The 27,746-nt window shown below is 41.7% G+C and overlaps 1 protein-coding gene across 1 annotated transcript in view; it reads right to left on the bottom strand.

Annotated features, from left to right (window-relative positions):
* The window catches only part of PRKAG2 (protein kinase AMP-activated non-catalytic subunit gamma 2), a 552,351-nt gene that overhangs the window by 333,110 nt on the left and 191,495 nt on the right, over positions 1 to 27,746 (bottom strand). Inside the window, exons 2-3 of the mRNA XM_082257523.1 lie at positions 18,102 to 18,173; positions 13,647 to 13,923 (exon numbers count right to left, since the gene is read on the bottom strand). Of these exons, the coding sequence (XP_082113649.1) occupies positions 13,647 to 13,923; positions 18,102 to 18,173 (349 nt within the window). The remainder of the gene's footprint in view (positions 1 to 13,646; positions 13,924 to 18,101; positions 18,174 to 27,746) is intronic.

Raw genomic sequence — 27,746 nt, 5'->3', positions numbered from 1 at the left:
TCCCTTGTGAGTGTTGATGGTTAGAAACTTACGGGACGAAGGGTGGACCTCAAACTGTAAATATGCTTGCCTGAGATCAAGCTTGGTGAACTTTTGACCTCCTGCAAGAGAGGCAAAAATGTCATCTACTCTGGGTAGGGGATACTGGTCTATCTCCAGTTGAGAATTTAGTGCCATGCGGAAATCGCCACAAATGTGTAAGTCCCCATTCGCTTTCTTTACTGGTACAACTGGTGATGCCCACTCGCTGTGCTCTACCTTTGAGATGACACCTTGTTCCTCCAGCCGGCTTAGTTCAGCTTCCACACCTGCTCGGAGTTTGAAAGGTACCGTCTGAGCTTTGAAGAACCTAGGCTGGGCATTGGGTTTCAGCCTGAGTCTCACACAGTCATGCTTTATTTTTCCCAAATGGTTATCAAAGACTTGTGGGAATCGCTGTTTCAGGGACTTCACCCATCCCTCTTCATCCCCTGATGGGATGGTCACGGTGTTGCAGGGGTTAATGGCGATGTCTGGCATGCCAAAGTGAGCAATCCAGTCTCTCCCAAAAAGAGGGGGTCCCCCATGTTCTAGGATATACAATGGCATTCTTTTCGTCTGACCCTTGTAGGATACCTGTACTTTCACGTACCCCAGTGGGTGGAGTATCTGCTTTGAATATGTCTGCAGTTTGATTGGTGTTGGACGGACAGTTGTTCGGATCAGAAGTTTTCTCCATTGTTTCTGGGTGATAACTGAAACTGCTGCTCCTGTGTCTACATCCATCTTGAGTTTCTTTCCTTCCACGGTTACCTCTACAGTCATTGCTGAGGGTGCTGAATGCATATGATGTATGTCCAATCTGTGGAGCACTTCCTCATCCTCTGATTCCGATGACGATGTATATCTTCCCACCATATATGCCTTTGTCCTGGTGTTCAGAGGTTGTTTATTTCGCACTTTCTTACTACGGCAGATTTGTTTCAGATGGCCTGCCTTACCACAATTATGACAGAGCTGATCCTTAAACCGGCAGACTTTGTGATCATGGTCTGTATTCCCACAACGGTAGCAAGCTGACGTCCGGGCTGGTGAGGTTCTATATTTACAGTTAGCTGCAGTTTGCTTGACTGCTGTTCTGAAAACTTCCTCTTTAACCTCTCCCCTTCTACTCTGGGGGTTCAATGCCTCTGTATCTTTCACAGCCATTTCCATCACTGAAGCTATCTCAATTGCCTTTGTAAGGGTAAGGTCTTTCTCTGTTAACAGTCTCTTTTGGCTAGACTCACTATTCAGTCCCATGACAAAATTATCCCTCAGTGCAGTTGGTAAGTACTCCCCAAAAGAACAGGTTGAGGCTAGTCTGCGAAGGGCGAGCACATAAGCCTTAATATCTTCACCTGGCTGCTGCTGCCGCTGATAGAACCTGAATCTTTCTGCAATCTCTAGTGGTTTAGGCTGGAAGTGATTCCCTAACAGTGTCAGGAGCTCTGCCAAAGTCTTAGTTGCTGGTTTTTCAGGGAAAAGGAGATCCCTAAGAGTGTCATATGTCCTAGCACCAACCAGTGTCAGAAATACTGCTACTTGCCTGTCGTCTGGGATGGCATTTGCACAGAAATATTGTTCTAGTCTTTCAATCCAGGAACTCCAGGTTGTCTGTTCTCCATCAAATTCACTTAATGTCCCGATCAATGACATTTTCCTGCTGGGCTCTGTGGGTGTTTGTATTCCTGACAATCCAGAGTTTTTTTCTTCTTTTCTTTTCTCACACGGATAGTAACCTTGTAAATCCCATCCTCGTCGCCACTGTTATATTCTCCGTGTTCTGCGAGACACAGGACTCTGGTCTGGAACAACGGTTGTTTATTCAGGACTCTCTGTACAGCATTACAGGACAGCTCTGCATATCAATACAACAATACATGTGTCTAAAGATGGCCACTCTGCCCCTTGACATCACTCCTGGGTGGAGCCAGCCTTAAAGTGACAGTACATGTGAAACCCTTCAGGTATAACAAGACTTATCATAGATGGATAGATAATGACACATGAGCTGGTGTGCAGTTATAGTCCAGGGTCCTAATTACATGGAATGGGTAAGATAAGTAAATTAATCTTTGGCTGGACAAACAGCAGGTCAGACTTTCCACCTCAAACTGAGCCTAGACTTCATTTGAAGGACACAGATTGCTTGCCTTTTTGATGTATCTATTGTCTATTTGGTTTTAAACTGTCTTTAATAAAATTGTGTCTTTTAATAACTTATATGTTCTGTTGAATCATACATGAGTAACACTAGGGGTATATTTAAAGTCCCAAAACCTTTTTTAAATCCCCCTTACTATACATATCGGGATCATACCCAGAGTCACTCCAATAGTGCATGTGTAAAATTTATACTCCATTTCACTTACTTTTCAGCAGAATTTTTATAGTTTGAGGTATCTATGACAAAAATGGCCTGAGGGTACCGTCAGTTTACCCACTCAGAGCAAAGTGATAGGTTTTCGTGAAATAAAAAAAACTCCCCCACTTGCTGCTGCTCACCTTCAATGAATGCACTCCCCCACCATTACATTATGCTTTGTTGAACCACTTGGGAATTTCCTCCTCCTTCTAGATATGGGGAGCATATGGCTCAGGATCATCGAGATAGGCAGGTGACCAGGGGCATCTTGAGCACTAGAATGCTGGACTTGCAGGCAGTACTAGCATAAGTCGCTTGCAGCAAAGGGGTTCTGGACATCCAGGGAAACAAAAGTGCAGAGGTACTTGGGAGGGAGTGAGATACTGGAACTCATTGAAACACAGGGGTTAAAGGATGTACTAGGAACCCGGAGGTGTACAGGGATCCAAGAGGACATTGGTGTGCTGGATACTGTTGAAGTGCACAAGGAGTCCAAGGTGGGCAGGTCAGCATATCCACTGGCACCATAAAGAAAAGGTGAGAGCCCTTAGAAGAGGTGAGGAACAGAGTCTAAGAAGCTTCCTTGTCTTCACCGGAACTTCAGAAGATGTAGATGGGTTTTGCTGCAAATGAATCCCAGATTGCAGCACTCTAACTTCTCCAAGCAGGCATCTATTGGGACCTAAGGGCTTATATACAGGTAAGAGCCCTTCACAGCACTGAGACACTGGGATTACAGGCCAGTATGTAGTACAGCCCAACCTGGCAGGAGTGCACAGAAACACACAGAGGTACTGGGTAAGGGCAGTATTGCAAGGAGACGCACAGGATGACTAGAAGTGGATAGTACTACAGAGACACACAGGAATCACTAGAAGTAGGCAGTAATACATGACGACACAGAGCAGGAAGCGAACCAGGAACACCCAGACAGACACTAAGCATGTTGCAGACTAGAAATGCACAGTTGCTAGTAACAAACGATAAGGCTGCAACTCTCAGAGGATCACAAAGGTTCAGGAAAGCTGGGAGCTGGCATAGATACACAAGGTTTTAATTCAGAAGCACAAATACACTGCTCAAAACGCTTCAGAAGATACAACAGGTGCAGGAATACAGGCTGCAGGTAGGGAGCACACAGAGAGTCAATGGAAATAAGCTGGATGACTCTAGGAACACTGGGATCACACTGGAAGGAAGTGGGAGACACTTGTAAAGGCACTGGGAACAGGAGGGAGGTTGGAAGGTCCAGCTATAGGAACACTAGGAAACCTATAATCTTGGAGCTCTGAAAGTCAGACACTAAGAAACTCAGAATCTTGGGGTCTCTAAGGAAATTAGCCCAGCCTAAATAGAAAGGAAGATGGCCTGGCTGGGCGTGTAGTGAAATGAATGAAGAGCATAAAGGAATATCAGTCTTAAAATGGTTGTAACCTTAAAAAAAAAAAAGAGAGACACTGTTCCCTTATAGCAGATTAAACAGCATAGTGCTTGTGATGTCTAATCTGCCCTTTTCTAAGCTGTAAAAAACTGTCTTATCCTGCCTGTTCCTGTGTCCTCCTCTGTTTGCTGACAACAGTTATCATGGCTGCTGATCCCTAATTACCGTGGTCAGTTTACGTGCCTCTGCCACCCCGCTGCTCTCTGCTCTCCTCCCTCTCCCTGCCTGTTAGCTCCTGTGTGGTGAGCTGTATCTGCACCTCTCCTGCCTTTATTAGTAGCTCGCAGTAAAGGTAAATATAGATTACAGCCAACCCCTCTCTTTTATCAAGCCATAACACACTGTGTACATGTTAGTGTAAATGCCTGTAATTACCTTATCTTCAATCTGTTCTGGCTGGTCATGTGACCTCGTCCTCCGATCTAAGAGCTACAGCGAGAGGGGCTGAACGGAGAGCATAGCGGCCACGTGACCTCCCCGGCTGACGTCAGAGGGATCTCGGCCCCTCCCGCTATAGCCCTTAGATTGGAGGAGGTGAGCGGCCGGAGATCACATGACCAGCCAGAAGAGATCTTAGATAAGGTAATTACAGGCATGTACACAGTGTGTTATGGCTTGATAAAGCAGAGGGGCTGGCAGTGAATATTTTTTTTTACTTAACAACCACTTTTAACATGTCTCATAGGATGACAGGTAACCGCAGAACCTTGCATGTAAAAGCTTTAGAACTACATGTCCCAGTATGCCTGCTAGTCTGCTAGTAGAAAGTGAAAAAGGTGTTGGAAAAAACTGTATTTTGTACCCTAGACTGTAAGGGCCCATTCACACTAGAATGACGTATCTGAAACATGCGTTCTGTGCCAGTTTCCGACACGGCATTTAAGTCACACTGCTCTTGCGATCTGCAGTGGGTGTCAGTTGCAAACGCAGTGCATTTGCCCACACCGAATCGTGTGGTACCAATGTACAATGCAATCCGGTTGCAGTGTGTTTCCAAAAATAGCTCATGCACTACTTTTGGCGTGTTGTGGTGGGATTTCAGCCTATTCAGAATTAATAGGGTGAAATTGCACTGCACAGAAACGCATGTAAATCGCACAGGAACACGCAGCTCCTGCAGTTCTTGGTGTCAATGAGCCCTTAAAAATACAGTTCAACTTGAGTTAAATCAATAAGTGCGAAGTATCTTAATGCTTTATTTAATTATTAACTTTATTGTTCCCACATATCCCTAAATTCTTCAGTAAACAAAGCAGAATCTGATTAAATAAAAGATCCGATTAAGAAGACTAGTCTACGTTCCTAGGATTTGAGGTCACCTCTGTCCCACTGTGATTTATACCTTGGTAGAGTTACACATAACCAAGAGTAATTATTTATTAATCCAGGACTCATTATATCAAAAGCCTTATGTTTTCTTTTTTTTTTTTTTCTTGGTTTGTTCTCATTAGAGAGGGATTCAAAGCCTCTCTGTTTAAAAGCCGTTACTGATGAGTCAATGATTTCTATAAGGTAATGACATAATAAGTAGGTCAATATATGATAGCCCACTGTGATAAGCGACAATTTCAAATACAGGACAGGTTTACTAAAGGAGTACATTTTTCACTTTACCATTGAACTATGTTTATTATGAACTCCCCAATCATGTGCAGATAAATGTAAAAAATAAAATTGCACATGATTGGTAAATTGATCAGCTTTCTTTCACAGAGTAGTCAGTTGAGTCTGCCCATTTATATATATATATATGTCTCTCCTTTCCCTTCTTTCCTCCAAACTGTACATATTAAGTTCCTTAAGTTGCACTGTATATGTTTTATCCCCCAAACCTTTCATCATTTTTGTTACTCGTCCCCGGACTTGTTCAAATTTATCAATATCTTTCTGTTCCAAGCAATATCATGTGCCAAAACAATACTTTGTAAAGAGGATGATTAAGCACATTAATAAGGCCTGGTGCTTTTTGCATCTACTAAAACTGCGGTATACCCACGCACCAATCCCACTATGACCTAAAACTTCACTTTTATTCATATCTGTCTAAAAATCTATAATGTAGAAAATGAAAGGAAGTCATAAGAATTCCAGGTGTATAACCTTATAAAGCAATACGTAATTAGTGGAAAAATACAAAATGATGGAACAGATATACAACTGCCCTCAAAATAAGGAGATAACAACCAGACAGCAAGTATGTCTTTAGCTGCTGTTAGTCAGGGTAGGGTCAGTATCCTGGCCACATACTACAAACCAAAGGCAAGGATTGATATTAAGGCTTACTGTGATTACTAAAATGCTCAGATGCCCATCAAAATCAAATATTCCATAGTACCCTTCAAGCCTAGGAAAAGACACCACTATCAATCCACTATCTCCACCAGTCCACACAATTCTCCCTTTTACTCCTACAACTAAACCCACAGTGCCTCAATAAATCGAAGTGCCCATAATGAAGAATAAAGAAAAATTATTAAAAACTACAAAAAAGTCCCTTAGCTTTTTATTTGTTCTACTAAAATTGACCATGGTTAATAACTAGTAACTGCTACATTAGCAGTGTATTGGCAATCAGTGATACAAATTTGAACCATTATACTATCTCTAGTACAAGCTCAACCTCACAGTTTTCTATGTGTAGTGATTGAAAGCCGTAGATTGCAGGGCATAAGGCTTGATTGGCTTCTAAAGCAGTGCCAGCCAATGGCTATCTGTCTCACATAATGCCATTTTTAATAGCAACTACAAAGGACAATGCAAGATCTGCATTTATTTTGGGATTTTTTACTTAAAGATGAGCTTAAAGAGAAGATTTAGGCCCCTTTCACACTAGCTGGCCGTTCAGATCCGCCTGTCAGTTTTTCAGGCGGATCTGAACAGATGCCCCATGCATCTCTATGGGGCATCGGATGTCAGCGGAGACATGTTCGCTGACATCCAATCCGGTCTGTCAAATCTGGACGGATGGAAACCCTATTTTCCATCCGTCCAGCGGATTGGATCCGATGAGAACGGACAGGCGGTCCGTTTTCATCCGATTCCCCCATAGAGAACAGCGGGGACCTGACAGCTCTGTCTCCGCACACAGCGCGGAGACAGAGCTGCCATTCGCCTGCTCAGCGGGGGGATCGGCGGATCGATCCCACTCTGAGAAAAACGGAGTCCGCCGACGGACTCCCATGTGTGAAAGGGGCCTTAGTCTTCCCCTAAACAATGTAGGCTTTATCCTAAACTAGCAGCTCCTAAACTTGAGTTTAGGAGCTTTTGGGGTTTATTTGCCAAAAGCTACTAAACTCAACTCCAAAAAAGCCTATGTCAATGTAAACATAGGCTTTTAGCAGGGTTTAGGAGCTACCACGTTTAGGTGAGCTTCAACCTCCCTCTCCTGAACATGGAAGAATCGTATTCAGGATAGGAACATTTTAACCGCAGGCACGGAAAAATGCAAAATCGCAATTTTGCTGCGCTTTGTGTTTTCCCGCAGCAAATGTAGGCTAGTGTACATAAAGCCTTAAAGTCAATAGCTATTAATGCTATAAATACTGTAGATTCTGACTTTTAATATAAGGATACTTACCTGTTCAGGGGTCCAGCGCTGTTCTCACTTGACTTGGTTCTTTACTGGGTTTCAGGTCCCTAGCATCTTAAAGCGGAGTGCCGACCACAAAAAAAAATTTCAATGAACATACCCCCGGGACAGTCAGGGCTAGTACATTCCACAATGGCTAGCCTCTATTCTGTCCCGGTTCGCACTTACCTGCAAGAAGAAATACTCACTTTTAAAATTTCTTCTCCAGCGTTGCCATCTCTGTTGTGGGCAGCTGAAGCCAGCGCAATCCTCTTCTGCGTCCTCTTCCGTGTCTTCTTCTCCCAGAATGCGCCTGCACCGGCCCCTCTCGTCACTTCCGGTGCGGCGCCGCATTCCTCCACAGCTTCACCGGAAGTGACGAGCGGGCCGGTGCCGTCGCATTGATTCCTGGGAGCGATGACGTTCAGCTCCCAGGAATCATTGCAAACCGGAAGTGACGGCACGGGCCGCGGCCGCCGAGGGAGGAAGTGGAAGAAAGATGAGTATTTCTTTCTACAATAACAAGGTAAGTAAAAAAAAAAAAAAATCCTAACTATCCATTTCCTTTTCAGGTAGGAAGAAGTAGAAGAAAAGCAAGCGGATGGCCACAAAATCGATTGTCGATTTTGTGGCCGGAACTCCGCTTTAACTAAGGGGAACCTGTTGTGAAGCCTTGCAAACTTCTGATGCGGTGATCCTATTAGAAATGAGAGCAGGTGTCAACTTCCTCCCCAAAAAAACAGAGTACCAAATGGTAAAGAGGAGGAAGGAGGGAGGCAAATGAGTGGAACTTCCCTTTTAGGATGAAGTTTGGCTTTAAGGATCATCACTGACCTAAAAAGGTTACATTCCATAGGGGGAAATATTCACAAATACTGAAAGTATTATAAATGTATCCATATTAGCACGCATATTGAGATATTTCACATTTTGCTTCTACAGACTATTGCAAAGTATTAGCAGTCTTTAAGGTAAAAAGAATCAGCAAAATGACAGTAATTTTGTTCTGAGATTTCTGGGAAGAAAATTGGCCTTGAAAATAACACTATCCACCATACCAACCTCATTTAAGATATGTCTTGTTCTAACAATCCCCTAAAATATTCATATATTCATATCTATGGTACTGAAAACTGCTTTGCATAAAACATAACTAAGTATATTTAGAAGAGAAAAATCCAAGACTAATGTTTGAATAACCTGCACTCTGCTGTGTTCTGTTGTCTAGAACAAATGTTTTCCATCAGTCAGTGGTGAGTCAGGGCCGGTTCCAACCACAATTTCTGCATTCTGAATGCGTTTCTGCATCACTTTATTTTTTTTATGCGTTCCAATGTGTTTTTTCCCACATTTTTTTCTCATCCCAATCGAGGACGCATGGGTTATGATGCATTGGTGTGTTTCAAAACAGAAAAAATACAACATGTTCTACTTTTGTTGACTGCACTGGAATGAACTAAGGAATAGATGAACTAGGAATAGATGTTAAATATTGTCCATGCGTTTATGATGCAGAATAAGGAAAAAGATGGTTCGGAATCAGTGGTTCCCCTGGGGATTGCCAACATCCCTGTAATATAGAACAAAGAACAATTCCCCTAGGAGGTGGGACTTTAATTGACAATGACCAGGACTTGAGTAATGCGTTTTTATCAAAAAAGATTTATTATACACATAATGCGAAATATATCAAAAACAGAAAGAAAATTGCACAAAACACTTAAAAAACACTTAAAAAACAAATAAGTGGCCTGAAGGGTTACGTCTCAGAAGCTAGGGGTGACTGAGATGTCCGAGGGGGGACCAGACGCATTTCGGTCAGTCGCCTTTCTCAGTGGTCCAACGGAAACATATCTCAGACACATAGAAACATCCTAGGTGAGACGAAGAAGACGGGGAGGCCACAAGGATTATTAAAAGGCAAACAGATGAAGATCTGTATTTCCAGGAGGCTGCTGTATTCCTACTCCCCAGATCAATATTTATATGCTATTGTGCCATAGCAGATTAAGGGGCCAATTTGAGGCAAAAATAGACAATAGTTGGAGAAGTGGGGTGAGAGTAGTAGTGACAGCAAAGGTGGCCGCACCTATCCACAAGGCTCCCTCAAGGATCCCAAAAGATCAGTCAGCAAAACGGAGGACGTAGTCTTATATGAATCTACGTGTGGATTCCCAATGGGGGTACGTTCCATATAAGTATTGAAAGAGTAACGGGGGTCCCTACAGGCAAACTCCCTGGGTATCTGGGTAGCAGTAGATAATGGCGGATGTTTCTATGTGTCTGAGATATGTTTCCGTTGGACCACTGAGAAAGGTGACTGACCGAAACGCATCTGGTCCCACCTTGGACATCTCAGTCACCCCTAGCTTCTGAGACGTAACCCTTCAGGCCTCTTATTTGTTTTTTAAGTGTTCTGTGCAATTTTCTTTCTGTTTGTGATATATTTTGCATTATGTGTATAATAAATATTTTTTGATAAAAACGCATTACTCAAGTCCGGGTCATTGCCAATTAAAGTCCCACCTCCTAGGGGAATTGTTCTTTGTTTCATGATGCAGAAAAAAAACGCACTGGACTGCATCTGTTATGAACTAGCCCTCAGTGAGGAATATCATGTTTACCAAGCAGGTAAAAAAAAGTTATAAGGGTTGAAAATGTATGTCTCAGCAAAATCACAATAAGGATTATTCTAAAATTAGCCTTTCTTTTAAAAAGTGTAAAACTATACAACATCACAACACATTTGTGTGAACACAGTACATGAATGGCTGTTTTAATTCTCCCGGTATAAATAGGCAGGCTAGGAATGTGCTGCTCCGACATTCTTCCATGCCTGTCATTGAGGAAGGTATTATGTTCTACTTATCTGTTGTGGTCCTCTACCACTGTTACGTGGAAAGAGCTGCTGACCGTGCAAAAGCCACATGTGTCAGCACTGAAGAACTACAACATCCACAAGCTGACCGGTTTCCTCTTTATTGCGTACACAGTAGCTATAAGCAACAAAGATGGCCCAAGCATCTGTCTATAATGCTTTGCATGTGCAGTGTAATACTGGACTAAACAGTACCAATAAACCTATAACTACAATTTGGCAGCTGTGATGATTGAAACAATTATGTGTATGTGCATTTATGAGATTGTATGAATTTACAATGAGCTGAAAAGCCTCTGTTAGCAGATGTTAATGAAATACCCAAATTCTGTAGTCTATATATATATATATATATATATATATATATATATATATTTTCCACTCCTGGGAACTTTCAACAGAAGCCCACCCTGGAATTCTATAGAGTTGCATCCCATGTACTAATATGCTAGATAGTTTCATATTTGTGATGCAAGCTGATATATACACAATCACATCAGCACGCCAAAACACATTATATATGATATAGCTGTAGAGACTGTAAATAACATGCAACTTCTAAAAGTAAACTGGACATCTAAAATTATGGTAAACCCTCACCTTCTAAGACAACCCATTCAGTTTAAAACAAAAATGAAAAGGCACAGCATTTGTCTATGGATATAAAAAAACATTATAAATAGATTTTTTCTCCTTTTTTGTTAAGTGATCACATTCCCTCTGTTCCCTCAGTTTTCAGCTGCATAAGAGCTGGGGGAGGAGAAACAGCAGCACACTGAGCTTCCCAGTGAATGGCTGTGCAGGGGTGAGGGCAGTGGTGTATTTTGGTTTTGTGCTGCCCTAGGCAAGATTAAAATTGGGCACCCCTCTTCTTATGTAAATTTGCCCCACTCCTTTTTTAACGGATGTAACTCCCTCCAAAATTGAAGGACTACAAGTCCCAGCATGAACCCCTGAGATCTCACAAGAGGGGGGGGGGTGAGAGGGAGTGGGAGAGAGAGAAGGGTGAGGGAGAGAGAGGGGGGAGATGAGAGAGAGAGAGGGGGGATGAAAGAGGGGGGGTGAGAGAGAGGGGGTGGAGAGAGGGGAGTGAGAGAGAGAGAGAGAGGGGGTGAGTGTGAGAGAGAGAGGGTGAGAGAGGCGGCTTTAGCAACCAGTGGCCAATAGAGTCTCAGGTGGAGGGGGGGCGGCTTTGTTGCTGCCCCCCTGCAAAGTGCCGCCCTAGGCCTGGGCCTTGTTGGCCTAGGCCAAAATACAGCACTGGGTGAGGGGTGTCAGGACAAGTCAGATCATTAGAGAGGAGCAGGCTGAGTTCCCGGCATAGCTAGAGAACTGACCATGGTGTGTTTTCCTGCTTAGCGTGGACTATTTTTAACAGGAAAGCAGAGGGACTGGCAGGAACACCAGGGATCTCACAGAAAAAAAGCAATACAAAGAGAACATGATACTTTCTCATACAAGTACATTGTACAGCAGGCACATTTCAGGATTTTGAAATGTTGGGTTTTTATACTTTTTAAGCCAGAGTTTGTCCATGAGAGGACAATTTCAAACACTTTAGTAACAGCGTATGAAAAGTGAAGTACACATAAGGACCCTTTCACACTGACGGACCGATCCGGTCTGTCTGGCAGTTTCTCAGGCAGACCCAATCAGACCATCCATTGCTCTCTATAGAGTGGCAAATGTCAACGTCCGTTGACACCCACGACATCTGATCCACTAAAAATAGATGGATGGAGATTAGTTCCCCATCCGACAAGTGGATCGGATGACAGTCTGATGGAAATGGACAGGTGGTCCCTTTCCACCTGACAGCCCATAGAGGATAGCAGCCTGTGTACGTGTCAGCTGTGCATCAGCGGAGCAGACACAGACCTGTCATCCACCTGCTCTGTGGCGATCGGCGGAGAGATCCACAGCTGAGCAGGCAGGTCCACTGTCAGACTCCGCCAGTGTGAAAAGGGCCTAAAAGTAAACCACTGAAAATATGTTGTATATCGTAGACAATATTGGGAGAGAGGAGAGATCTGACTATAAAACAAAACACTGGCTTGATTGTCAAACAGTGCACAATTGATGACCATATGCGTAGATTGATATGGTTATAATGCAGCTGCATCTACCCCCACAGTCATACATCACTGGACTTGGATGCCACTGGAAATTGTGTTAGCCTCATAATTTAGGCATATTAATTTAAAATTGTCTAAAATTGTTCATGGGCATATTGGGACACCCAGTTCTCATTGTGAAACACATGCAATAATTAGTTCACTGCAGACATCTATTAGGTGCACTGAGGATTCCAATGCTAAACTGTATGCACCAATAAAAGAAAGGCCCACAAATGTCAGTTCACTATATTTGATTAACCTATTTACTGTGATATATTGCATTCAGTTCATACAAAAAAAAATAAAAAAAATGTGGGAAATAAATTGTCATACATATTACATATGCCGAATGATTATCATCGTTCAACATTTCTCTATCCTGAAAACAGGGAACCCTTTTTGCCATCCAGTCATGGTCAGATACAAGCTTTTGGCACCTAAGAAGTACAGTAGACAAAACACTGTTGAAATTTCACACATTGCGGATAACAGGAGCAATCATCTGCACTCCATATACAGGCACATATAGGACCTTTGTATGCATAGATCCTGCATCCAGACACCTATTCCTTAAACTTCTAGCTTCTTGTACAGAGCTTCAATGACCCCAAAATCTGAGCACTCTATTATGCAGATGCTGTCCAGCAGTGCCGGGACAGGGTCATCCAGCGCCCAGGGCAAAGATGCCAAACTGCGCCCCACCTTCCCTTAGGGTTAGGGTCAAGGCGCCCCCATCCCTGCAATAAACCATTGCGCCCAGGGCAGCCGTCCCTCCTGCCCACCCCTTGTCCTGACCCTGCTGACCAGCTCCTATTTTTACTGACTCCAGTTTCTCTACCACCCATCATGGCTTATTACAGGCCCATTATTATAAAGGGTGGGAGGGGGTAGGCCAGAGCCAACAGGCAATAGACCTTGGTGTCCTGGTTCCTTTGAGGTTCCTTAAAGTAACTCTAAGTGCTCTTTTAACAATTTTTGTTGTTTTGATTTATCTCCAGATGTACTTTAAACCCCTATAAGCAATGGGAACAACTGCAGGATGAGGATGATCAAGTAAAAGAGGATTTCAATATAAACAGAACATCTACTTTTATGGCTATTCATTTATGAAACACATTATTGTTTCTTTTCCTATTTGTTTTTGGACAGAGTAATAAAACCTTTAAATTAATCTCAATCTTTTTTAAAAAGTGCATGGAGTTATCATTCCCCTACTTAGGTGCACATGATACTCTAAAGATGTGGTTCTTTCCTACCTTTTCTTGACCTTGTGAAAAATTTGATGCCCCCGGGTGAGGTAGATGAGTTGGAGGATGCAGAATCTTTGGAAGAAGATCTAAATATGCCACTAAAGCTCATCCGTCGAGGGGAGCGAGGAGGCGACTCTTGGTATGGAAAAGGAAACACAGTCTTTGGGGATCCTGGGCTATATTTTGATTTTACGGGGGCTGACAGTGGGCTAGAAGGTCGGTTTTGTAGTGATTTTGGGAAGAAGCTCTTTGAAGGGCTTCCAGTACTGCTGGGTTCTTCTGCCTGCAGGGACAAAAGACAATATTTGGTTAATTCATAATTTATTTCAATTTACATTTAAACAAATCAGTGAAGTTGTTGCAACCTCTTCAAACTCTAAGGGTCCTTTCACACGGAGCGGACCATTTTTTGATCCGCTTCGGCACTTTTTTTTTTTTTTACGGACACGGATGACACTTGGTCCATATGTCTGTTGATCATCCCATCAGTTTGCGGATGATAAACAGAGATAATGCATGTCAATGGGATTGCGAATGTCAGCGGATGATACCGCTGACATCCATTTTTGTGTCCGTTCCATTTTTTTTAAATGGAAGAAAAATAGTTCTCTTCCGTTCCAAAAAACAGAACTGATAGGAAAGGACGCAAATCGGATGTCAGCAGATGGTCATCCGCTGACATCCGCAATCCCATTGACATGCATTATGTCCGTTTTTCATCCGCAAAAAAATGGGATGAAAAACAGACATACGGACCGGACCGCTCATGTGAAAGGACCCTAAATCCTATTTATATGATGTTATATAAATAACCACAACACTAACTTTGGGGATCTACTAAAACTGGTGCACACAGAATCTGGTGCAGCTGTGCATAGTAACTATTCAGCTTCTAACATCAGCTTGTTCAATTAAGCTATGACAATAAAACCTAGAAGCTGATTGGTTACAGTGCACGACTGTACCAGATTCTGTGTGCACCAGTTTTAGTAAATCTTCTACAATAAAATGTACAATGAAAGGCATGCAATTGAAAACAGACACCATTAAAAAAATAATACAGGGCACCTTATGTGACTTCTGCACAGAACAGAACACTACTTCTATTTCAAATGCCCTTTTATTAATAACGAAAGAAAAACAGCGGAAGAAGTCGTTTTCTGTTTTTTAATGTATTATGCTTTCAAAGCAGCGTTGCATAAGTATGCCAGATGGAAAGAAAAAAAAAAAGAAAGTATGCCAGGTTCATGAGCTGAGATTTCCAACACCTAACTGGCAGGAAGAAAAGATCTTTAGGTCCTTTCATCACTGCCCAGTCTCTGTACTCACTGCCAAGAGTATGTATGGTATGATAGAAATGAGCACTAACTATAGTATTAACACTAAGAATAGCCGTTTAAAAACAGTAATATACACTAAACACATTTGATGCTAAAAATAATCAGTAAATGTATTCTTGTACTTCTTGACTTCAGCTGTATCCTTCATTCAAATCATCCAACAAATAGCCACTAGGTCACCCTCCAAGCTAAGATGATTCATCCAAACAGGAATGGTTTCTAAAGCATACCTATCATACCTATTTCTAAAACGCAGACACCTACACATTACAGTGGATATTCACACACCTCAGAAGTGCCCTGAAAGCCCAGAGGGTCAAGGTACATCAATATGCATAATTCTGAATTACTAAAACTGGAGCGTGCAAAATCTGGTGCAGCTCTGCATAGAAACCAAAAATGTAAAATAAAGGACGTGTTAACTTCACATAAGAGCAGCACCTAGAACTCCCTGAACTATGGGAGAAAAATAATTTAAAGTGTGTGTGTGTGTGCTAGTGCGCTCAAAAAATATTCAGCATAAAAAACATGTAATTATGTGCAAACATAAATATTGATTATAAGAAATCCATGTGCAATTAACAAAGGAAAAAAAATTGCATAGTGCTAAAGTGCATAACAATAGTATCTCATTAACACCAGTGATATCAATGGTGTGACCATACATGTATCTAAACGAAAAAGTACATAGTGCTAAGGTGCATAATAATATTATCTAGGTGACACCAGTGATGGTAATTGTATGATTATGCATGTATCTAAAACGCAATAAGATACAATCCGTCTCTCATATAAAGGTGCATAACGAAGTTGCCCGGGGTTGAGGGACTTCTGGTCTGAAGTTCGCCGCATCACCCAACGGATGACGGAAAGAGTTATTCCGGATGATACGGCATTTTTTTTATTACATTGTTCGGGCATGGCCCCGAAACGATATAAACGCTCTGTGGTGCGCCACCTTCTGGACGCGGCGAAATCATGCATCAGTCTATGCTGGAAGAGCTCGACCCCTCCGACGATCTCCCTCTGGTTGCAGAGGGTGAAATGGATTAACAATCTGGGGGACCTGGTACTGACGGCCCGTGGGAAGAGGGAGCAATACACTAAAACGTGGGCTTGCTGGAATGAGTACATACTCTCGGATGAGGGCCGGACCTTGAGTGAGCCCCCCCCGGCAGTAGTGGTCCCACTGGGCCTTGGGTCACCCAGACGGGAGACACTCCTTTGTCACTTATCCTCTTGTCTGCCCCCTTCCACCCTACTCCTTCCCTATGTCTCTCCCCCCCCCCTCTTTTTTGGATTTCCCGTCTGCTCCCTCTCTTTGCACTCTTTCTTAATCTCTACTTCCAGTTCCCCATGCCCTTTCCCGGCCCCTCTTTCCCTGTACTGCAATCTTTTATTCCTTTCCCCTGTTTTCTGAGTTACAACAGTGATTACGTGACCCTGGGTCAGGTACGTGGCCCTGGCTTTGCTTTCATACGCCAGCTTGCTGGGCCGTCATTACTGGTACGATACTTGGTAGCTTAGCAGGCCACGCTGCCTTCGGTCATGTTCTTAAACGGAGTGATGAGCTTGCACATACAATGTTTTCCTGGTTCAATTTAAGTTTGAGACTATGTTTCTTGCACTTGCTGATGTCCCTCTAGATTATTTTGTCATAGGCTGTATGCTGACTTGTGTTCTCATGCACTTTATCTCTTGTTTATGTTTTATATGCAAAAAAAGGTGCATAACGCTAAAAAGTGCATTCAAAACAAAAAGTCTCTGAGTCCTTAATATGTTGAATCTTGTAACAGCTCAAATGGATAAATGCTCAATAGATTCACACCACATGCAGTATTCAGTGCTGCATGTAACCCCCAGGCATCCACACACAGAAATCAGGTGGCAGCTTACCAGAAAAAGGCGTTAAAATCAGCATATATATCAGGAACTCTTCAGGATGAATTGGCCCCAGTGTATGGGAAGATCCTTTCCAAGAACAAAAACCCTCCAGTTCAGTGTGATTCGCACAGGTTTCAGACCAACCCACTACTCAGAGAAGGCTATGCGGACATCCAGAAGAATATAGACCCAAAGGACATGTGATTCCCCTATCCTGCATGTATCTCCAATGTGCTCCAATAGTTGCCCAAATTACATGTCGATAAATAAAGGCTGGATAGTGCATTACCCTAAAAACACTTTATTAAAGTAAAAGAATTGCACATACAGTGTAGATGAAAAGATTCCAGCATAAACTATCTCACGCATGGCCACCTGCAGTGCGCACTGCGCAAAGTGACGATGTGGCTTCTCCACCCGATGCGTTTCCCCTCAGAAGGCATCAACTGGGATTGGAGGATCCTTTTCTTTTACTTTAATAGGGTGTTTTTAGGGTAATTCACTATCCAGCCTTTATTTATCTTCATGGAAATCAGGCAACCATTGGAGCACATTGGAGATCCATGCAGGATAGAGGAATCACATGTCCTTCGGGTCTATATTCATCTGGATTGAACAAGCTGAAGTTAGCAGCTGATTGGCTACCATGCCCATCTGTGTCAGATTTTGCACTCATGGCTGCAGTCATGACCCCAGTTTAATTTTCTTCTGCTGGCAATGCTCTTTCATTCAAAAGCAATCCTAGTGGCTAAATCATGTGCAGGGAAATTTTAAAAAGGTAGTCTTATTCCTTGCAGGATTGGATGTCAGCAGAGGTACACCTAATTTCATTAACTGCACTACACTTTAGTAAAACAGGACCTGTAGGTATGGTATACAATGCAAGCACGTGGGAAATGAGATTATGAAGTCTATATAGGAGGTCTATATGTGTGGGAGCTGTGTCTATGTGCACAATGGAGTTTCCACCTTCATACCAATAATAAGATACAGCAAGGAGATGTATTCCTTATAATCTTACCCTGACCCAAGGAACTATATACAGTATACCTAGTTATAAATCATTTGTAGAAATATAACAAAATCCATTCCTGAATTTTAAGAGTATGTCTTGTGCTCCAGTAACATGTGACAAAAGGTGTAAAGCCAATATGCAGTGAAATTGTCATATTCTCATTATGCTTAGTTGGCATTATGATTTCCATGTACAGCTCTGCTTTTCTGGTAATGAACTTACCTTGCGATTTGCATTTTTATCATTACTTTCCAAGTCTCCATCCAAAAAGGGCATAGCAAAAGAGCTGAGATCCTGGAAATAAAAAAAAAGAACTTTTTCAAAGTCAGCCATAATACAAGATTATTCCAGTACAAAAATAAGATTTTATGGAAAATTTTCTATAAATTAGATAGATCATTATGTCATTTAGAAGAAAATGTAAATTCACATTTTAGTTTTGGAAAGATTAGAGAAGGGTTGAAGCCTCTGTCAGCTTGGTCAGTAAGGGGAACTCCTCTCTTAGAGAACTGTCCCTGGAACAGGTGTTCCCATTGGAAGGTTGGGGACAACTCTAAAATTTTGTATTTTCTTTCTCTTTCTTTTTCTGTAACAATGGTCACCAATACACATAGATAGGGTGAATCCCCCAAAGGGGACTTAGACAGAAAAAAAACTTGCCAGAGAGTCTAACTCTTCTCCACTCTATTCCAGACTAACAAACACACTTCAAAGAGAACCTGTCAAAAAAGTGCTACAGATATAAATTGTAGGCACCTAAATCTTCCTGCATTCTGTAGACCTGCAGCTAATTCCAATACCTTGGTTTTCAACTGAATCCCTTGTTGTTTTGACAGTCAAATGTTCTGACACTTCTGGGTACTGTTGGAGCTCGCTACTCCACGCGTTGCTATTGACCGATCACTTTGATGGGCAGTCTTATTAACCAAAAGAAATGTGTAGAGGGGAAGAAGTTAGGGGGGCATGGGGGATGTTGCGTTTAAGCTTTGACACTCTCAGGAAGTGCTGAAGCTTTGTCTGTCAAACAGCCCAAAATTTCATCCATAAAAACAGGGAATTAGAAGCTGCTGCAAGTACCGTATGTCAGACATGGGAGTAAGTCACACATGTGCAAGTCACAATCAAGTCTCAAATCTTAACCTTCAAGTCTCAAGCAAGTCCCAAGTTACTGTGGCGGAAAGCAAGCAAGTCAAGTCGAGTCATTTATTTTGGTCAAGTCACAAATCAAGTCAAAATACTGATCTACCCCAATTTTCACCTTTAAATCAGTTAAAAGTCAGTGGTCAGGAAAGGTTTTGTTTTATTTTCAACATTAACAAAAATGCTTAGGGCTTTTTTCTTGGCATATTAAAGAAACACTGTGAATGCCCAAACAGCTCAAAATCCTTCGTCCGGTCATGTTTCAACACCACAGTCACTAAAAACATGTTAAGCATTTCCATTGTTAAACAGCCCGTGTCCTACAAATCAGAACACACTGAGGTGTTTTAAATGACTGTGGTGTCAGAAACATAACAGCACATTAATTTTGCTATAACACATCTTGAGATAATGCAAATATTTAATAACTTAAAAAAGTAAAGTCATTTCCAATCATATGTCTCATGTCAAAGTCAAGTATCAAGTCATGAATACCAAGTCAAATTCAAGTCGAGTCTTTTATTAATTTTAGTCAAGCAAGTCTCAAGTCCTCAAAATGGTGACTTAAGTCTGACTTAAGTCAAGTCATGTGACTCGAGTCCCCCACCTCTGCCGTATGTACTGCCACCTTACCTTTCTGATTGGACAAGTGTTGAAACTACAAAGTATGCACTGCCTGTCGGGCAATTAAAATCTTTGCCAGATATGCTACCCCCATTGGGGACTAGTATTATCTTCCAAGTGGCTTCTCCTGTTTGGTCTCCTTCTCTCCATCTTGCCCAATCAGAGCATGCTTGTATTCATTAAAAAATGTAAAAGGTGTTCTATGAATGATGGCAGTGGTCAGTGTGCAGAGGAGAAGATACTTGCAGAGAACCAGAGCAGGACCCAGAAAACTGTGGCTATCACTGTAGTAGCGCCAGCTATTACAGTGATTTCCAGCTCCCCCAGCGATCCATCAGGTATGAGATATGCATACTTAGGCCTCTGTCACACGGCCGCTCCGTTTTTTTTGTCCGCTGCGGCACATCCGATTTTGCTTCCTTTCCATTTTTTTAACGGAGTTAAAATAGGGGTCTGTTCCGTTCCAAAAAACGGAACAGAACTGAAAGGACACAAATCGGATGTCAGCGGATGGTCATCCGCAATCCCATTGACAAGCATTATGTCCGCATATCACCCGCAAACGGATGGGGTGATATACGGACATACGGAACTTCCGTGTGAAAGAGCCCTTACATTGTGCCAAGCTAGTTCACTCTAAGCATGCAATACAGTTCAGCCTTAAAAATACATTTATTATTGTATTAATGATCACAAAGCTGCCTTCATTTTGGGTCTTTTACATTTGGCTAGAGTTCATTTCAATTGATGGGTGTTATAAATATAACACTTTGGGATGGTGCATACCTCCCAACTTTTTGAGATAGGAACAAGGGACACCTATTAACAAAAGTATGTAGGCATATAAAACACACCCTGCCACATCCCCTTAAAGGAGACTTATACAAAACAAAATGATTAGTTAAAGCCACAAGTGCTTTTTTTTTTTTTTAACCACTACTATTCCTTTATACTGACTTTTGAAATTTACCAATGCAGAAGTTTAGAAACTGGATTAAAGGTTTAGCACTGTGAAACACTTTTTGAATGATAAATAGTGCATTTTATTTACAACTATATAGATCAGACCAAAATGAGGGACAAATGAGGGGGAAAGAGGGACAGAGATCTTTGCTCCAAATCAGGGACAGTCCGTCAAAATCAGGGACAGTTGGGAAATGGTCAGTGGATAAGCCCCCATCCTTGCTTTTATAGGTCAGTGGATCAGCTCCCACCCTGCTGCGGTGGACAAGTGGATCAGGTCATACCTCTACCGTGGTGGACAAGTGTATGGCTGCGAGTAGGTGATCACCTGTGCACATGATTTCATCAGTGACAAGAGAAGCAGCCCCCTCTATCGAAAGGAATTCACCCCTTCTGTCTGTGACCAGTGAAGCAGCCCCTTCCGTCAGACTATTGATGCAGACCTCAACACTTCCAATTGGTGAAAAGAAAAATGCACCTAAATACCTGACACAGGTAAGTGGCCTTAAGCACTGTGAAGCAGGCATCACAACATCTTTCAGGAGCAGTGAAGCAACTCCAATCATGCTATGGCCAGGTAAGTGGCCTTAAACACTGTAAAGCAGGTCTCACAATGTCTTTCAGGCACAGTGAAGCAACGCCAATCATGCTATGGCAGTGATGCTGCCCTCATCCTTTCCATTGGTGGTAGGTAGTGGATCAGCCCCCCCCCCCCCTTCCATTGGAGATATGTAGATTGGCTCCCACACCTTTCGTTGGTGGTCAGTGGCATACCTCCCAACTTTTCTTGAAGCCAAGCTCAAGATCATGGGGACATGACCTCCAACTAGCAGGAGGAAAGTTCAATGTAATCTACTAAAAATACTAACAGTATTATTTTACTGAAAGAGTAGTCAATGTTTGGAATAGACTTCCAGCAGAGGTAGTGAGTCAGTTAACAGTAGGGGGACAGAAATAGACAAAAATAGATCTATACCATACCTCTCAAATGTTTGCAATAGGAACGAGGGAAGCAGTAAAGTGAAGCTTCCACTTTTGGGTGGAACTTTGCTTTAACCACTATTATTCCTTTATACTGACTTTTGAAATTTACCAAATGCAGAAATTTAGAAACTGGATGAAAGGTTTAGCACTATGAAACACTTTTTCAATGATAAATAGGGCATTTTATATACAACTATATAGATCAAACCAAAATGAGGGACAATTGAGGAAGACAGAGGGACAAAGGGACTTTGTTCCAAAATAGGGAAAGTCTCTAAAAATTAGGGACAGTTGGGAGCTATGGATGGTGTGACCTTTAAAGCGGTGGACATGAGAGTCTTTTGGAGGAGGTGGACGCTCCAGAATAAGTCCTTCAAGGAAAAATCTCATAAATTTCCATCCTCAAGTCTTAATTCCAGTGTGGCAATATTCTTAACACACGTAACTATGTCAATTGAAACATTAAGAGTTAAAAGAAAGGAAAAAGAGAATCTTACTGCAGCTGAAAAACAAGCATTAAAAAACCTGGAGAACAATCATCCAATTACAATAAAACCACCTGATAAAGGTGGAAACATTGTGTTTAAAAATCCTGCAAAACAAATAATGTTACTGTCCAATTTTGGCTGTTTTAGTTAATAAATTTGATTAAAATGTCTGCGAATTAGTATAAGGAGCTTTAGGGATAATTAAAAATGAACTTTGGAAGTTTTCTAAGAACAAAATTCCCAAAAATGGCAACATTCTATGCCGAAGATAAACAAAAATCCTCATAATCCACCTAGTAGACCAGTGAAGGACGCACATTTAAGACCCCACATTGTAGGTTTATTATCATATGTAAAATACACTACTTGTTTTCTGCAAATAGTGGAGGGACTTTCCTGTGACAACAGATGTTGAAGAACTTTACAGCTCTATCCCAGACAACGGGGATAGCAGCTATTAGAAATGTGTTGTCACAAAAGAGAACACAAAAATGAGAATTCGAGTTAATTCTAAAAATGAAGAATTTACATCATAATAGCTTCCTTTTTTTTATGGTTCCCATAAGACAAAACACCCATTAAAAATTTTCATCGGGGAACATCTCTCAAGTATCCAGGGCAAAAAAGATGATGGGTCCCCACTGGCTCAGCATTTCATGCTGTGCCATAAGAGCCAACTGAAAGGATTAAAGGTAAAATTTCACCCTAAAACGATCAAGTAGAAGAGGCAGTTTTGATATTGTACTTCTTCAAAGTAAGAAAGAATGGATCTTCCATCTGGGGATTTTGGTGCCCAGGGGTCTGAACAATGAAATGAATACGCAGGTATTCCAGAGACCCTGATTCCCATGAACAGCACTGAAACCCAAATCCACCCCCCCCCCCCAAACCACCCCTTTTTCTGCACTCCCACAGAAAGGATGCTGAGCCATGGGGGTGAGAATGATATACACCTATATCTTTGTCTGTGCTGTATCTTCCCATTACCTACTTTCTAACTAAATTAATTATGTTAACTAATATGTGCATAAAATCTACTAGAAAATCAATATATCTCTGTCTTTATAAATATCAGCATAGATGTATATGACCACTAGATGGTGACAGACCTTTACCTTCGATGTTACGGGACTACTGTATGCAATTAAATGTGCCTCTATACATATACAAACAAATTAATGTTGCTCTAATTTAAATTACCACAAGATGGCAAATTTGAAATGCAAACACACTACAAAGGACTCTTTGATGGGTTAAAGATTCGGTCAGGTGTGACATCACAGGATATCCTGTTAAGGAGACACCATTCATGCTATTTAAGGCAAGGAAAATGGTTGTCGCACTTCGCTGAAGAAGCCATGATGACCACTGGGTGAAACGCGTATATCTGATTGTCCCCACATGCCCGTGGACATCACCACACTCTGCAGCTAAAGACATCTTGCCACTCAGCAAATCCACCCTGTGATCTGGATATTGAGGCTTCCACATTGACTCAAGGCTCCCATTGCTGAGGCTATCACCCTGACTCCAGCCTCCCACTACCAAGGCTACTACCTTGACCCGAGGCTCCCACATCCACGTCTACTGATGCTGGGAAACAGCAACGCAGAAAAGTGTGCGGACTGTGTATTAGTGTCCCTCTGTGGCTGATCCAGGAATAGTGAGTTATCCCCAGCGGGGAACAGCACTACCTGTCCACATATCAGATTAACGTGAACTGACCATTACATACATTGCCAGATCAGATCACTCACCGCACCTGACACTGCATGGATTTGCCTCATTCAACCAGGAATTGTGTGCATCTATATGCACAACACAGACTGTCATAGGTTAAACTGAAATCATCACTCACATTCAACAGAACTGCTTTAAGTAAAGAACCTACAGATCCAGTCCCCTCCAGCTGGAGTTCATGCATTCCAAGCACGCCATCTTAGGAACCTTAGTTCATGTGGTGACCCACATTTCTTGTTCAGTTCATTTGGTCCACTTGGGGAAATAAGAAGCTCAGACATCCACTGCAAGCTGTATAGCCGCTAGGTGCTGACACCACGGTGGTTACCTGGGATTCACACCCCATATACCTTGCCCTTTACCATTGAGCTGTTATAATCGTGAACTTTGATTTATGTGGTATTACAGTGTGTTGACTTAGAAGTGGTTATATATACCCGGGCATGCGTTTTATGTATGACAACATTGTCAGTCTTTAACTATTGTCTATTGCCTATCAACTGTGTATAATTTTCTAATTTTTCTGATTAATAACGTTTTTCAAGGAAAGACCACTGGTTGCTCTATTCCCTTTTCACAATTTTGAACAACTTTTAGGCTTTTCCTATACATTTTCTCCTGCTGCAGCATGTGTACAACCCCATCCAGCTGTCTGTGCAGCTCAAAGCAAACCTTCACCCTGAAGAAACTCCTGTAGTCCACTGCCTTTTCCTCTCACATTACTTTTCAGTGCAATTGTTTTGGCGCACGCAGAGGCACAAAAAATATATTTTTTCAAATGTTATTCTGTTTGTATGCTGCGAGGAAGCACTTCTGTCTTTCTCATCTAGGAGAGAATGACGCTTTCCCCCCTTGTGTAGCTTTGGGTCCAGGCAGAGCCCTGTGGCACATCTGCACATGCTCAAGACCCCCACTCATGTGCAGATAGGCTGCATGAATCTGATGGGCAGAGCCCTTTGGCACATCCGAGCATGTGCCACCCTAAAAAAGATGGTAGCTGGTAAGAGGTGTTGGGAACTCACTGGGACTGAAGTTCTTCTTTAACCCCCATATGACGTCCTCCCAAGATTGGGCCCGCTCCGGTGTGATCTGTCACCCGCTATATCTACCTGACACAGCGCATGACAGATCAGTGTACTGCCCCGCTTCCGGTACCATGTGATCGCTGTAAGCAATCACAGCAGATCACATGACAATTGTACACAATGAATGGCTTTGATTCATGCCAATCATTGTGTACTATTGTGTTGATTTCTGTGATTGATCACATGGTACAGACAGGGCCAATCACAGCTCATCTGTACCCTGTTATTAGATGTGGCTAATCACAGCAAATCACAACATACTAAATAAATCTATTTCATTCAATAAAAATGGATGTTTATAAAGTGATAATGGATGTTTATAAAGTGATATTCACCGTTTAAAAAATCAGTGTGTATAAAAAAAAATCCTGATCACCTCCCCAGAGTAGTACTATGGTAACACTATATTGCTCTGGTCACAGTATATGGAAAAAAAAAAAAAAAAAATATATATATATATATATTTTTTTTTTTTTTAACATACTGTCAATGTCCCTAATCACTGCCACACCAGTGATATGATAATGCTGTACTGCACTGGTGACAGTATATAAAAAAATAAAATAAAAAGAATTTTGAAAAAACTTTTTAAAAAATTTCTTAATTTTCCAAAAAATTATAATAAAAAATTACAACTTCAAAAAAATAGATTTTTTCAACATTTTTGGACTTTTGTCAATTATTTAGCAAAAAAATAAAAACCCCAATAGTGATTAAATAGCACCAAAAGAGAGCTCTGTTTAAAAAAAAATGATAACAATTTCATATGGGTACAGTGTTGCATGACCGAGGAATTTTCATTCAAAGAGCGACAGCGCTGAAAGCTAAACATTGATCTGGGCCAGAAGGGAGTGAAAGTGCTCGGTATTGAAGTGGTGAAGGAGGGTAGTAAGAATGCGGCAAAACTGACAATATTTATTGAACCCCCCCACCTTCCCCTTTACCCAGACCACAAGTGTAAACTAAGCCTACCATTGTTAAAACTTTTCATCAACAGTTTGTGTGCCAGAAGATAATCAGTAGGCTACAGCTTAGTACAGTTTCATGACATCAAACCTTGCGGGCAGTGTCTGATATTATACAGTAAACATATTTTGGTCATAAGAAAGGCAGGAAACATGCCAGTTCCTCCGTCCTGGCCAGAAATGCGTCATACGGGTTTTTTACTGTTGTTTGTAATTTTTCATAACCTTTAAAAACATGCTGGTTTATATTTTTGTATCATGTAAATTGCTGGCACAATGTGTGTGCAATAGCAACATTCTGCAATAAAAATAAACAGAAATAAATTACCAGCTGATTGAACATTTCTGCATCAGAAGTTGAAGTTTACGGCCTCTATATAAGAAAACTCTCCTGTTATCACCCAAAACAATCTGCACTGCCCAGCTTCAGGTTTGTGTAACGCTCTGTGATAACATTTATTGACACAATAAATTTGAAATACAAAATCCCAAAACAAGTTAGAGTTCCTTTTAGACACTGATACAATACTGACTTAGTTACACACAACAAAAATACATGACACATAAATACACATAGAAATCTAAATATACAAATACACATAGACATCTAAATACACATAGATTGTAAGCTCTAACAAGCAGGGCACTCCGATTCCCCCTGAATTGAATTGTAATGTACCTGTACTGTCTCCTCTCATGTTGTAAAGCAAGGGCTGTCGGAAATTGTAGTTTTCCATTTAGAGAGGACTGTGAATGAGTGATGCGGTAAGGCGGGCGGAGCCCTGCTCAGCTGTGTTTTTTTTTAAATTTTGACAGCTAGCGGGGGACCAGATCCCCTGCTAGCTGTCACAAGGGGGGATCAGGGGGGGTGCGGGGCCGGTCCGTTCGTACCAACTTAGATGTTATACTCTGACTATAGGTGTAACGTGTTATGAAAAGTATATAAACAAGGAACAAGAAGGTCACTAAATAAATAGTTGTCCAAATCCCACTCACCTAGCGCTATATATTAAATAAAAATGTAAATTAATAGACCACAAAGGCCAAAGCTGCTGCTATAAATCACAAATAAATCAATAAAAAGGTGTGACAGATGCGTTAATACGAAAAAAAAAAAATCTGTAACACTAGCAGCGCTAACACATGCCCAATGATCATAAATAATTAATATGACATATAAAATATGATATATTGTATATAAATCAATAAATACATGAATAATGGTGCCCACAGAGAACCGCATGCAGTCAATGGAAGTTGCAATAACACAACCAATTGATAGACAGAGAAAGTCCAATTTCAGGTGCAAACGTCCAACATTGGTAAATAGATTTGAAAATATCTGTATAAATCAGTGCGCCTCCACCATCAAGCTGTGCCACCCCATCAGAATGGACACTCACCAGACATTCGATCAGTATGAGCCTGTATGTAACAGATAGAATCTCTACCTGTGGACAAGTGCACTGCTGCGGCTTGGCTCCCAAAGGACTCTGTATCTCCAAAAGCAATCAGCTCGCGCCAACCATGTCATGTAAGTGAAAACATATAACAGGGACACATAGTGTAATTCCGTACACTTTATTGCAAACACAATGTAAATACAGGTTCCCCGCTCCCATCAAAATGCTACTCACAAACACAGAGGCAATTCAGGTGTTGCGAATGCATAGAAGAATATGAAATCCACCGCTGTTCACATGCGCCGACCGCTCGGTACCTCAGCTGGCCGGAACTCACAGCGTGGCGTCTCTCGTTGCTATGGCGACCACATACTCACACCCTTACGCGTTTGTCATTATGGACTTCTACGGAGTGTTATGAAAAGTGAACTTATCCCTTAGTGGTTGCAAGCCTCAGACATAAAATATGAACATA

The sequence above is a fragment of the Pelophylax lessonae genome (assembly GCF_965119305.1).
Source record: "Pelophylax lessonae genome assembly, chromosome: 5".
Taxonomy (NCBI): domain Eukaryota; kingdom Metazoa; phylum Chordata; class Amphibia; order Anura; family Ranidae; genus Pelophylax; species Pelophylax lessonae.
The sequence above is the reverse complement of the archived record's forward strand: the minus strand, read 5'-3'. Positions and strand labels throughout refer to the sequence as shown.